At 47.3% G+C, this 12,252-nt stretch overlaps 2 protein-coding genes across 2 annotated transcripts in view; both read right to left on the bottom strand.

Annotated features, from left to right (window-relative positions):
- Nucleotides 1–2,687: 2,687 nt before the first annotated feature.
- GUITHDRAFT_94796 (hypothetical protein) lies at nt 2,688–3,855 on the bottom strand. Its single transcript, XM_005832247.1, has 6 exons — nt 3,430–3,855; nt 3,322–3,379; nt 3,154–3,253; nt 3,001–3,087; nt 2,892–2,945; nt 2,688–2,840 (listed from the first exon to the last, which is right to left on the bottom strand). Exons 1-6 carry the CDS (start codon nt 3,836–3,838, stop codon nt 2,838–2,840), a joined length of 711 nt encoding a protein of 236 aa, XP_005832304.1. The 5' UTR covers nt 3,839–3,855; the 3' UTR covers nt 2,688–2,837.
- Nucleotides 3,856–5,408: 1,553 nt separating this feature from the next.
- GUITHDRAFT_163371 (hypothetical protein) overlaps nt 5,409–12,252 on the bottom strand; it is a gene marked incomplete at its 5' end in the record, with an annotated part of 10,229 nt that continues 3,385 nt past the window's right edge. The window contains 29 exons of the mRNA XM_005832246.1: nt 5,409–6,128; nt 6,225–6,501; nt 6,548–6,722; nt 6,767–6,996; nt 7,039–7,477; nt 7,531–7,652; nt 7,696–7,753; nt 7,803–7,999; nt 8,042–8,092; nt 8,144–8,246; nt 8,541–8,566; nt 8,610–8,682; nt 8,730–8,800; nt 8,852–8,899; nt 8,945–8,999; nt 9,043–9,092; nt 9,135–9,188; nt 9,238–9,295; nt 9,339–9,394; nt 9,509–9,627; nt 9,821–10,042; nt 10,086–10,290; nt 10,334–10,447; nt 10,495–10,554; nt 10,887–10,928; nt 10,973–11,047; nt 11,266–11,365; nt 11,621–11,712; nt 11,857–11,886. Coding sequence (XP_005832303.1) covers nt 6,085–6,128; nt 6,225–6,501; nt 6,548–6,722; nt 6,767–6,996; nt 7,039–7,477; nt 7,531–7,652; nt 7,696–7,753; nt 7,803–7,999; nt 8,042–8,092; nt 8,144–8,246; nt 8,541–8,566; nt 8,610–8,682; nt 8,730–8,800; nt 8,852–8,899; nt 8,945–8,999; nt 9,043–9,092; nt 9,135–9,188; nt 9,238–9,295; nt 9,339–9,394; nt 9,509–9,627; nt 9,821–10,042; nt 10,086–10,290; nt 10,334–10,447; nt 10,495–10,554; nt 10,887–10,928; nt 10,973–11,047; nt 11,266–11,365; nt 11,621–11,712; nt 11,857–11,886 — 3,246 coding nt within the window. The 3' untranslated portion in view covers nt 5,409–6,084. The remainder of the gene's footprint in view (nt 6,129–6,224; nt 6,502–6,547; nt 6,723–6,766; nt 6,997–7,038; nt 7,478–7,530; nt 7,653–7,695; nt 7,754–7,802; nt 8,000–8,041; nt 8,093–8,143; nt 8,247–8,540; nt 8,567–8,609; nt 8,683–8,729; nt 8,801–8,851; nt 8,900–8,944; nt 9,000–9,042; nt 9,093–9,134; nt 9,189–9,237; nt 9,296–9,338; nt 9,395–9,508; nt 9,628–9,820; nt 10,043–10,085; nt 10,291–10,333; nt 10,448–10,494; nt 10,555–10,886; nt 10,929–10,972; nt 11,048–11,265; nt 11,366–11,620; nt 11,713–11,856; nt 11,887–12,252) is intronic.

The following is a 12,252-nucleotide window of genomic DNA, read 5'->3' as shown; positions in this document are numbered from 1 at the left end:
ATACGTACTGAGCATAGGGCGCCGCTCAGTAAAGAAGGGCTCAAACAGTCGCACAATACGAGGAAAGGATATCCAAGGTAAAACCATGCAAGAAAATATACAAGATGAACAACACCGCTGCATTGCTTATAGTTAGAGCGGCGAGATATACTCTCTGCGCGCCATGTTCGGATAGGGCCTACGGTTGTATTCGGGGTGTGAACCGGGTGGTAGTGGGGATTGATCCGGTGTCACAGCAACCGGTGCTATATCAATCAAAATGATGGGTAGTGGGTTCTTTCTGGACCCCATTTCTGGAACTCTCAGGGGTCATTTCAGCGTCCGTTGTCGGATGAGGCGTTACATCGATGAAACGTTCACGGTCAGTGACGGCGGCCCGGGCCCCGGCCGGCGGCCCCGACCAGCCGGCAATAGTGTGGCTCATACATCACGCATCGGTACGATGCCAGAGGAGGCTGGGGGTCATGTCCAGCGAAGAGCGCCTGCAGCTTGCGGGAGAGACAGTAGGGAAGGGATGAATGAGTGCAAGGAAATGGAAATTGCCGCAAGGAGACTGATAGGCTGCGATCTCTCATGATACACCTCGATCTTTCCACTCGATTACAGCTCAAAAGTTGTTGTAGTACCTCATACTCCTCAAGTGCGTGTCTTTCGTTTCCGTCGCACATCGACTTATTAGCAGATTTTTGACTTCGAGAAACTGCCATCCTGTACAATCATGAACATGTACAAAGCTCTACTGTTCTTCAACGTAGTTCTTCATGGTGGACTTGCTCTTGTACAAAATCCCAAGATGGAAACCGCCGAGTCTCCTTCGAAACCTCGATGTTTGCGGAACAATGCGGTGAAGTACTTTCTGCAAACGCACGTATGTTCAGCAAGCAGAGATTGTCTCTTTCTTGTTGCTGATACGGACGTATGATTTCAGCGAAGACAGCAGTCAACCTCTTGGGCATTGCGAGGAGGCCTGTCAGGGGGCTTGCTGTCCAAATCTGAAAAGTTGAGCGAACAAGAAGATGCTCTTCTGAAAAATGTAGTCACCTTCTTGTATCCCTTATGCACTGCCCCTTGACATTTGTTTTTCATCCCTATTGGACTGATTGACTAGGCTAAGGCTCAGAACGAAGCCGAGGTACAATGCAACTTTGCTCGTTGACAGTGGTGAACGAATTGACGGCTTAAGAGCAGTTGGAGGGAAATTGGCGCCCGATGTGTAGAATCTGTTACGAAGTGATATTGATTTGTTCGATCCTCCCTTCTGCTGACTGAGGGTCAGGAAGATCCAGAGGGACTTTTTGCTCCCTGCAAGTGCAATGGCAGTATGCGATTTGTGGTGAGAAAAATCTATGAGTATCGGGCTTCAAGGGTATTTATTCTTGCGTCTGAAGCATCAAGAATGTCTACGAAAGTGGAGAGCTGTTAAGATAGGAGAAAGAGGATACACTCATTGTCCGATGTGCGACTTCCAGTACAGGTGCGTTGATGTCAGCGAAACTGCTTGTGTGTTGAAGGTGAGAATAGAATTCGTGACGAAGTCAAGGCTCCGCCAGACACGTAATGCAACTGACCATATGCAATTCTTCTGACTTGCCTGCGTCTGCTTTTAGTTTCTTTTACAGATATCTTCGCAACCTTGCCTGTTCAGACTGTGCAATCCTCTGTACGGTTCGAATTTATATCTAATCTCAGAGAAGGGAGTAGCTTATCGCTCCACAGCTGTTGTCTTTTTTGGTTGCAATTATGGGAGAATTTTCTGAGCAGACAGGTGCTTTGATATGACAGGAATCATCCTTGATGTGTGGACGTAGGCTTTCTCCACGGCATCCTAGGATCAGCAGATTCACTTGCAGCGAAGCGATTAGGTATCTTTCAGCGACATCCCACTTTATCTTGTCCAGTCATTTAGCGATGATACAGGAAAGTGCAAATCTACCTACCAGGATGCGTGGTACAGTCTCCCCATGTCCCCGGCTTCTGTGATTCCTCCTCCAGTGGAAGTAGACATTAACTAAACTGTGAAAAAAATTATCTGATAACATTGTGCAGATAATACTAGAACACAGACTCAAACAATATTGGGTGGATTGAAAAATTGGAGGTTTCCCGGGGGAATTGAGCATCTGCAGGCTAGCTTCTTCTTTTTGTGCATCTATGGCTTCCTGTCATTTGTCTCGCTCGGTGATACATCGTTTCGATTTCATTGACCATCTGAGTCAGTACAGGACCATCTGCAATGCAACGTCTGATAGAAGACTATATTACCTTCTTATCGGAAGAAGCTGAGGTGGAATCTTTCACGTGCAACTTTCAAGGTGCTCATGCTCACGCAGATCCGCCTATGTTTGGCATCTGCAAGTGTATGGTGGGTTGTTTACACAGCCTGCGAGATTGTGTTTGTACACCTTCATGAGTAATCGCATATTGATGTGTAAGCCACACTAATGTTGTGAAAGGTACCCGGAGGCACTCTTCTACACTGTCACTCTCTATGCCGTGGAGTGTGTTTTCAGCATCATCGCCTACTTTGCGATACAGGTTTGATTGTGACAGTCTCCTGTCCCTTGCGATAATATGCACCAGCTCTATGTCATACAACTGGAACAGCCTGGAACAAGTGACGTTTTAACATTCGACGGTAAGACGGTAGATCAAAAGCCTTAATCCAGTGTAACAAATTATGCATCAAGCAAGTTGTCTGTCGCTTCACATATGCTAACAACCCTTCTGAGATGAAATATACTCAACGACCAATCAGCCTCGTATGATATAATCTTTGCAAACTATTGGACTAATCATGAATCCTTCAATGGCGTTCCAGTAATTTCGTTGAAATGGAATCACTGAGAAAGAACCTGTCAGTTCGTGCACGAAGGAACCACATTGGAGATGACCTTCAAATCGTCAATGAATTTCCGAAGGTCTTCGTTTGACATCGCTTCAATACCCTGGACATTGCGCATGAGCCTTTCCTCGTAACCCATTTTCATCAAAAGTATATACATGACGTTTGCAGTACTTCTTCAACATCAGTTTCATCCTGCTCCTTTCACCAAGAACAACTCGAATTCTTGCCATGGTCTTTCTCAACTATAAGGGATTCAATGAATGTGTTGCCTCATTCTTGTAAACCAGAAACAAAAATAGATAACTTACCTTCCTGAATCTAGATGGGTTTAGTGGAGTTACCCCTCTTGCCCTTGCCTCGTGCCTCTCCAGGGCCAAGCTATTTCTCTCCTTCAGACAGAGCCACCATCTGATCCAGCAAATGAATGCAAACAACTTGATCAGGCTCTTGAATTCAAATTTTGATCAAAGACGCACATTTTGTGGAGATCTTCGAACGACTTCTGCCTCAATTCTTCAGCCCGCCATGACCTGCCTTTTACAACGTTATGAACCATACACGCACCCTGAAGTGATATTCCATACCAACTGCCGGGTAAATTGGATTTCCATCTTCGTCTACAGCAGGCATGGAAGTGAAGAAATCATCCAGCTTGTGCTTCACAGAAGTCGTGGAGAAGCTACGTCGCTCGCCATGTGGCTGGCTCACAGAAGCCTTCTCAAGCTGCATTGCAGATGTTGCAAAGACAGAAAACGGAGAAAAAGTCCCAAAAGGTGATCGCCCACAAAAGGCAGGAGACGCTGAGAATTGCTTTTGAAGGTGCATCCAAGAGCTTGCAGCTGCTCCGTTAGACATCACCATCCCCCTCGATGAGGATGCTAGCGAGAGAGCAAGAGGAGAAGGAACAGTGTGACTGATCAGCCTTGTCCTCGTCTCCACCATCATCTTCCAACCCTCCCTCCAGCCCCCTCTCCTCACAGCCATCAACGCCATCCCCACGCGCCGCCGCTCCTCTGATTCATAAATTTTACTCTACAAAAAGACAGCGGAGAGACCACATACGTGGGGTAAGAGTGATGTCTTGGAACATGTTTATATTTTATCCCGAGGCAGACTGGAGTCCTTAGTTGTTTCCCAAAAAATAAGTAAAAAGTGAAATCTCCGCGCCTCCTCACGGCAACCGGTCACCATGCGGGCCGATAGAACAGCGGCAAGGGAGGACGAGGGGTTGGAAGCATATGGCACAAGGCGCACGTGGAGGAGGAGCATGCCAAGTCTCGGTGGGTATAGCGTGATAGTTCTCATCCTCGGATCATGTAAGATTTCACCGATGCGAATGAAGTGTCTTGTTGACTTACGATGAACAGGTTGCGGAAGGACTGAATGCACAAATAGCTTTAGCAGTACAACACCGCCCGACGGTATGATTTTCAAGTATACGCCAGGACAAAAATATACATTTCCTCCGAATGGATATTCTATCGACATACTATTTTCACCTTCTTCGCAACAGTATACTTCCGTCACTTACTTAAAAGGACAACAGAGGAATCAACTCTATCTTGTGAGTCTTGGTAGCTACATTGGGCCGGAGAGCGATCATCCGGAACGTCCATTGGGTTGGTTTGAATCCTCAACACCTGTCAGGACAGCCGACACCGAGAGAGATCTGAATCAGTGCACCGATGATCCTCTGACGACCTGCACGCGATGGTCAGTATGGAGTCAGTACACCAATACACCAAATATCTCAACTGGCGCTGTTGTCAGGACATCAAACGATAACATCTCGTTTTCTTTTGAGCTTTCGGACCAGCAAGAGCTTTCCAGCAAGCTCGACATCTGGAATCCATTCTACTCAATCTGCGTGAGTCTCGGAGAAACAATCACCACATCACCACAAAATTTCCGTTGTTGGGCAATAATCATCGATGTAGCTCCTAAAATGTATACAACTGCTAACTTTTCCAACTTGACAAGTCCTTTGTTTGGATACAATGGCTCTGTAACCAGCACTTCTGTTGCCATCGGTCAGAACTTTGTCGGATACCTTTATTTCTATGATATGAACAACAATCTAAACGGAACAGGTGATGTGGTCTATGCAATAACCCTACGTGACTCTGGATTGCCAAATGGCGCGCAGCTGGCAATGGATGGCTCGTTCGATGTATGTCTGAGCGAGGGGTTGTGTTATCAAGTTTACATTGGCAAGTTCACATTTCAGCCAAATGAACAATCTGACAGTGTGAGTCCAACCGGTATACCTGGTCTTGGACTTCTCTACACACTCAATTTCCTGGCTGAGAGCAGTGGCCAGTTGTATGGCTCAATGCTATCTTCAAATTCGTACACCATCAAAATTCAGGTCTTGAATCCTCTTCCCTATATTGAGACAGTCGTCCCTCTTGCTCCGATGTCTTCTTACTATCTGGACTTTGTCGCTTCTGGGACCGGAAATCTGACAAATCTTTACATTCGATGCGAATATTGCTGGCACATCTACATGCAAGATCAAAACAATAATAACCTGTCTTACATCAGATATCATGATGATTTCGCTGCAGGATATGAGAGAAATTTTTATTTTCCAGTAGCAAAATGGAGAACAAATTGGATAATTCCTCTGGGAACTAATCTACAACCTAGAGGGTCTGAGCTCTGGCAAACATTGTGCTGGAGACCTCCTCAGTCGATTTCAGGGTCGTTGATCGATCTTTGCCTGGACATCGCTGACATTGGAGCTACATCGGTCAACTATGTGAACTATTGCGCCAGGGTTCTCATTGTCAAGTGCAAATTTTGTGTTTTACCTCGAGACACTTTGAAAAACGTCGCGTATGAATTGAAAGCCAATTGGCTACAGATGTGGGCTGCAAATATGCCTTATCTGAAAGCTCCTGACGAATTGAGAAATTACACCATCCTCAATATCGGGCCGCTGTATCATATGGATGCAAATTACTCGGCTACCATGTTAAGCACGAGATTTCAGATGACAATTAATCTGTTCAGATTTGCAAACCCTGACCTAGTTGGAGATTATTTCTCTTCACTCACCGATGTATGTATCATTCCTACGGTTTGTGCTTGATTCGAGAATCTCCAATCTCCAAGAGCTGGAAGGTTCTATACATTTATTTTCAGCAACTCACCAAGAAGACTTGCTGTCTCTGTTCTCAATCATGGAAACAAACTTTTCCAGAGAATTGCTGAGTTGTTGGAGATCATTCGCATGGCTAATTGCATTCATACTTGAGCGCATATCTGAAGGATTTGATTGCTGGTAATTTCATCAGTAGAAGTACAGGAATGCAAGGGAGTGCCACCTTATCTAAATGTTGCTTTGCGCGCGTCGCAACCATGGCAAGGTTCTCACCTTCTTGACTATCTAAAAGGTCTGCCGCAATCTCTTGCATGATGCCTCTGTTGTTGTTTTGTACGTTAACAAATTTGTCGAATAAAGTATTGATAGAATCATTCAGTGTTTTGTAGCTTTCTTCTGCTGGAATGGCTTGATTGCTCTTCAAAAACTCGTCTCGACCTGTGGGGTCCAGAAGTTCCGCTATTCGATTGATATCATTCTTAACACTTGCAAGTCCGAACCCATCTTCTGAAGGTTCTAATGAGGCTTTCGTTCTTGCCTCCTTTGCAATCTGAAGTAACATTCAGCCACGACTATACATCCATGTCTTTCAAAACCTTTTTAAGTCGAACTTTTTCTTGCTCCTCTTCAGTCTTGTGCATGGCTCCCTCAAGCAAGTGCAGAAGCAATGATCCACCCTCGCCTTCGTCGTCACTACTCTGCTTCATGCTTTGTTCTGACCTCCCTGGAATTTCTTCTTCTGATGTGTTTCCGATTCTCAACAGTCGATACCTGCAAATCATTAGAATTTTTCCGCAACCAATGGAAGGACGCACTTCATTTGCTTTCTTAGATTTACACTCTCTTTTGCCGCATCTTTTGTTGCTCTTCTCGCCCGGTACTGTCGTTGGATCTTGATACAGGCTTCACTCATGATGTGTATTCTTAGTGATTTGGACTCTCTTGCCAACTCTCGCCATTCACCAAAATTTAGAGAAATGCTGTTCGAAGTAAGCAAATTCTGAATAATCTTTTTCACATTATTGAGATGAGATGTAGTTTTTGACTGAAAAAATGTCACAAAAATACCATGATATTGGGACCCTACCTTTTCTTTCCAAGAAGATATGATTGAGAGCAAGAACTCTCTGTCTTTCTTCTCCTCCACCTCTGCAAGAACGACTTCATGCCATCCTCGAAAAGCGTCTCTTCTGATGGCTTTGTCTCGTCTACCACCAAGTGGAGCAAGCGCTCTTCTCACAAATGACAGTTGCTCACTCTTCTCCTTCCACTGTCTGAAACCCTTGGCCTCCTGTCTCCCTTCTATCAGACCAGCTTTCAGCAATGCTGTTGCTTGTTTGTTACGAAGCTCCATGATATGCACTTGCCATCTCAGCCAGAACGCTCTCAGCCCTGAAGACAGGGCCATCTGCAGAGCTTTCTTGGTCTTCAGTTCCTTCTGCATCTTCTCTAGTTTTGAAGGATTGTGCTTCTCTTTCTCTTTTTCGATCTTCTTTGTTGTTTCGATTTCACAAAGAATCTTGTACCTTGAGCAACGCACGTTTAGAAGCAAGGAAACCACATGTCAACAAGTGGTTACTGCGCATCAGTGTGGAGGGTCTTAGTTTCGAAGTTGAACCAGAAAGAAGAATCTTCATCGAGTGTCGTGAATCTCATCCAGGGACTGCCATTGATGGCAATCGTCGTGAAGTCCGTCACTTCCTGTTCTTCAAGTCAACCTGAGTCTGACGAGAGCTCAACATACTTCGTCCTCAATCGCATTCAGATCGTTCTGGTGACTCTTTCGCGCATCCTCTATAGCTCTTCATTGCATTGATCGTCAAAGGCACCATGGATTTTAGATCTACTCACTCTAGGAACGTATCATGGAAGGGATGCTTCGAGATCACTTTGTATGTCAGTTTGTTGTGGTAATACACTTTCCCATATTGGTCTCTAGAGATCTCCCAATCCACGGGGAAAGGAGCAACGATGGCCTTGCGCACTATAGGGAGCAGGTAGAACTCTTTGGTCCAATCTACTCCAAGAAACTCTGCCATCTCGATCACCTGCAGCAGTTCTCACCAAGGGCTCTAGGGCAGTACAACCACCTCAGCCGGACTGCAAGGGGAGAACATTATCTTTGGGTTCTTAGACCCGACCTGAGGTCTCAATTACAAGGCAAGGAGGGCAGCAGAAAGCATGGATGTCACCTTGGCGATCTTGGGGAGTTTCATGTCTTGACTGCTTTCTTTCTTCATCTCCTTGTCTTCGCACAACCTCGTTGATCGGCCACTACCAACATTGGAAGAACAACTGCCAGTAGGAACCAGCAAGCCAACCTCAGATGCCCTCATTTTATTTACACTTTTGCTGTCTTTCTCAATGTGCTAATGAGTACTTCTGAGGCGCGTTCGTGGATGCCGTAGATTGCCGGCCTGGCCGCCTTGTACGAGTACATGATGACAACATCAAGCTTGACTTGTGAGACACGGTCAAACGACGTCAGCCTCTGACTCTAGTCACATGCTGGATGGATTCGAATACGAGGACGAGGCAACGGTTTATGACTTGATCACAAATGAGAGATTGCTGATACGTAGCACTCACTTTCGACGAGATCTTGTTCTCTGCATCTACTTCAACGGATAGATTCCTGTCAAAAGCATAGATATTCACCTGTTTCTCTGCATGCTGAACAAGCTTTTCTTCTACTGGCAGCCCTTTCCTCTTGCGGACAAGATCCATACACCTGTTCACCATCTCAACCCAGCACCATGAAGGCTGCAAATGTTTCACTTTCTTGCCGCCCCACGAGCATTCATAACGTCTGAGAGGTCTGAATCTTCTAGCTCTTCCTCTGTGTTGGGCTGATTGAATTCATCACAGACGAAATTCTCCATCGCACTACACAAGCAGACCTCCCAGAAAGGATCAAACGGCATGACTTCCCAACCAGCCATGACGAGCTGCAATCAATGAGGAAGAGAAGCTGAACACAATCAATGCTGCACCTGACATTGCGCTGACCCTGATGTGTTCTTGCGGAGCTCGTCGACCAGACCGAAACTACTGGCACATCATCCATGGCTAAAGATATCCCACGCCTCACCTCTCTACCACTGGCAGCTTCGCCTCTATCACAAAGATGTCCGTTCCATCCTAAGAAGATGTGAATAACAATGGCTACCGCGTGCTCAAAACCTTCATCCTTTCTTCCACCACTTTTGCCCTTCTCTTGTTCAACACGGCATAAGCCTAATGGCAAAGAAGTAACTCAAGAGCTTGAAACAATCAACATCAACACCTTCCCCAACATGTCTGCCGTTGTTTGGACATCACAATCAAATAACGCCTCTACCAACCTGCAAAATATGTTGAGATTGAAGAAATAAAAGTCACCCTCACCTCCTCTCTCCCATAAGGAACGCGTTTCTACAAGCCTCTCTCATTGCAGAGATCACCTGTCCCACATGTCAGCATTTCAACGAAACGAGGATAAAGTTGAGAGAAGAGGAGCAACAAGATAAGGAAGGCCGGGGGGGTTCCAAAGATGCAATGGGCTAGAACATTCGTACCTGTCCAGACCATGGCCCGTAAACGTCTGTGCTCGCTGCAATCTCTTGGGCCCCTCCATTGAGGTTGATCGCTTCCACTACGAAAGCAACTCCCTGCATGAACCTCAGTGTCGTCAAGACTGTCGGCTACAAGAACCTCCATCGGCTCCTCGCACAGTGGGCCCGCAAGAGAACAGATCTGAAAGCCTGAGGGTGCGCGAAATGAGAAGGCCGGGATAGGAGTGTGTGGGTCAGCAGGACAGCCAAGAACAGGTAGGAGGTGAGAGCAGGAATGAGAGCAGGAGGGGTAGAGGAGGCAGATGAGGCAAACACCAGTCACAGCGCTGCTCTCCATCTCCGACAGAAGTTTCAGCCGCTCCTCGTCCCCTGGCGGATGCTCCTTGGGATCGAAGAACTCGGGGGGTATCCAGTCGGCAGATGGATGGAACCCTTCGACATGGCAGAGCAGGATGTTCGGCCCGACATGTTTCGGTCCCAACGCCCACAGGCACTTCCACTCCTCCTCCCAGCCATCCTCAGCCTGCATGAAAACATCTGCTGGTCGTCAGCATCGTTTGCATCGGCTGCCCTGGAGCACCTCGGAGCGTCTTGAGGAGCTCCCTCGTCTCCTCATTCATTGCCTTGCCAGCCAGCAGGTCGGCATGTGCGGCCCTGAGCTCCTCCCCTCTCAGCACAAGGAACCTGCGAATGCTGCGGGGGAGAGGAAGGGCCCGTACGGAGAAGTCGCAGAGCCTGTTAGCTGTGGAGGAGGTGACAGGATTGCGAGGATGAGGACGGGGAGCCTACAAGGACATCACGACAAGGCAGAGCAGCGCGCGATCTCACATCTTCCTCTGAGTACATCTCGGGATACGACTTCTTGTCTATCAGCGTCTCCTTGAACTGGACCAGAGGAGCAGAGACGTGGATGTCAATCTTGGCGAACAGCTCCCGGAGATCCTGTTGCTCGTCATGGTAGGAAGGAGCGGAGGTAGCAAGTCCAGTACCTTGAGGCATCGCTCTAGATGCATCTCCCCCGAAGCCAAGATCACGTGCTCTCCTGTCTCCTGCAGCTCCACATCACACCCAGATGCGAAGTGGAGGAAGGAGCATCGGAGAGTGCAGATGGGCGAAGAGGAAAGGAGGGAAGGACGTGCACGTGTAGAGAAAGTGTGGAGTATGCATGGGCTAAGATGATGAAAACGTGGACGGTATGAAGATGTCAAATATGATGATGGAGATTCAGCAGCAGCAGCATATGACGACGATCACAATGACGACAATGACAATGGCGATGATGGTATTGAGAATGGTGGAAAGAACGAACAAGAAGAGGAAAAGAAAAAGAAAGAGTTGGAGGAAGGAGGAGGTGAAGAAGAAGAGGGGGAGGAAAGGCAACCTGTATTTTCACTTCCACTGATGGATCAGCTCTGTTGAGCAGCTGCAAGGCATGTCAGGCAAGACGTAGTTGAAGCTGCACTGGACCTGCAGGCCGTGGACCAACAAGTCATGTTGCAGAGGATTCGACGGCTCCACCGCCACCCTTACGATCGGCATGGCCTGATAGGGAGATCAGAGGGCAAAGGAGGAAGGAGAAGCGTGGGAGGGAAAGTATTTGAAAAGGAGGAAAGATCCAACAGTAGCTGCTAGTGATTTCAAGGCAGCAGAAGGAGGTGAATGGAAAGCAAGGAATAGAAGAAAGCGGAAGCACGGATGTCAGCAGGAATGTAATGGGAAAAGCTGAAAGGTGAAGAGGAGAATGATTGTAAGGAGAAGACCTGGAACGACATAAAGCTGAGAGGGCGGCAACTGCGAGTTGAGCACAGCGTTGCGTACTTGAGAACGTGCTCCTCGAGGCCCCATACACCGCAGATACACCTACGAGCAATGTCGTGAGGAGGAGGAAGAAGACAAGGAGAAAGAGGAAGCAGAAGAGAAAGAGAAAGAAGAGGAGTGGGAGGAGGAGGAGGAGCTACTGGGTCAGATGGGAATAGCATAGACGAGACTGACAGAAATCATAGCACGAACTGATGTAATACTAGAAGAAAGGAGGAAGAGAAGCAAAATCAAGAGATGGTGCTTGTAAAGGAGTTGGATACAGAAGAAAGAAGAAAGTGGAGCGAGTTGGCTTACCCTGCAGGAACAGACTGAACATTCAACAAGTCCCGACCCATCAGGATGTAAAGTGCTCGAACTTGTGCCGTTGAGACGTGTTGGTCATCTTCCTGCAGGGTAAGGTCAGACATGACCAATCAATGACTGTGTTCACAAACAGATAGATATGTGTGTGTGATGGGACTAGAATAAAGTTTTGTGACTGATGGTTATGGTGTGGACTCGATGATCTCGCTTGAATGTTGTCAACTTACATGTAAAGGATTGTGACGTGGTCCAAGAACCTGCACCATCGGCATGTCAGGATTTTTAAAGGTCAAGCACGGAAATGAGACGAATTTCGACATGGACATGTGGGAAAAATTCAGATTAGCTCGAACAGAGAGAGATGAGGCGCCGGCGGAGGAGGAAGAAGGGAGGGACAGGGAGGGGTAGAAGGAGGAGGAGGAGGAGAAGGAGGAAGAGGAGAAGAGGGAGAGGGATGAGGAGAGGGGGGAGAGGGAGGAGAAGGGAAAGGGGGGGGGGGTTGGGGTGGCGAGGCGAGAAGGAGGAGTGAGGACCTTGATCTCATCTCCACTCTCAGAGTTCCGGTGAATATTCTTGTGAACCCGATGAATTTTGTTCTCCTTGCTCGTTCAAACTTTCACCCG

This window comes from Guillardia theta, assembly GCF_000315625.1.
Source record: "Guillardia theta CCMP2712 unplaced genomic scaffold GUITHscaffold_36, whole genome shotgun sequence".
Taxonomy (NCBI): domain Eukaryota; class Cryptophyceae; order Pyrenomonadales; family Geminigeraceae; genus Guillardia; species Guillardia theta.
Note: the sequence above shows the minus strand (reverse complement) of the source record. Positions and strands in the feature narration are given on the sequence as shown.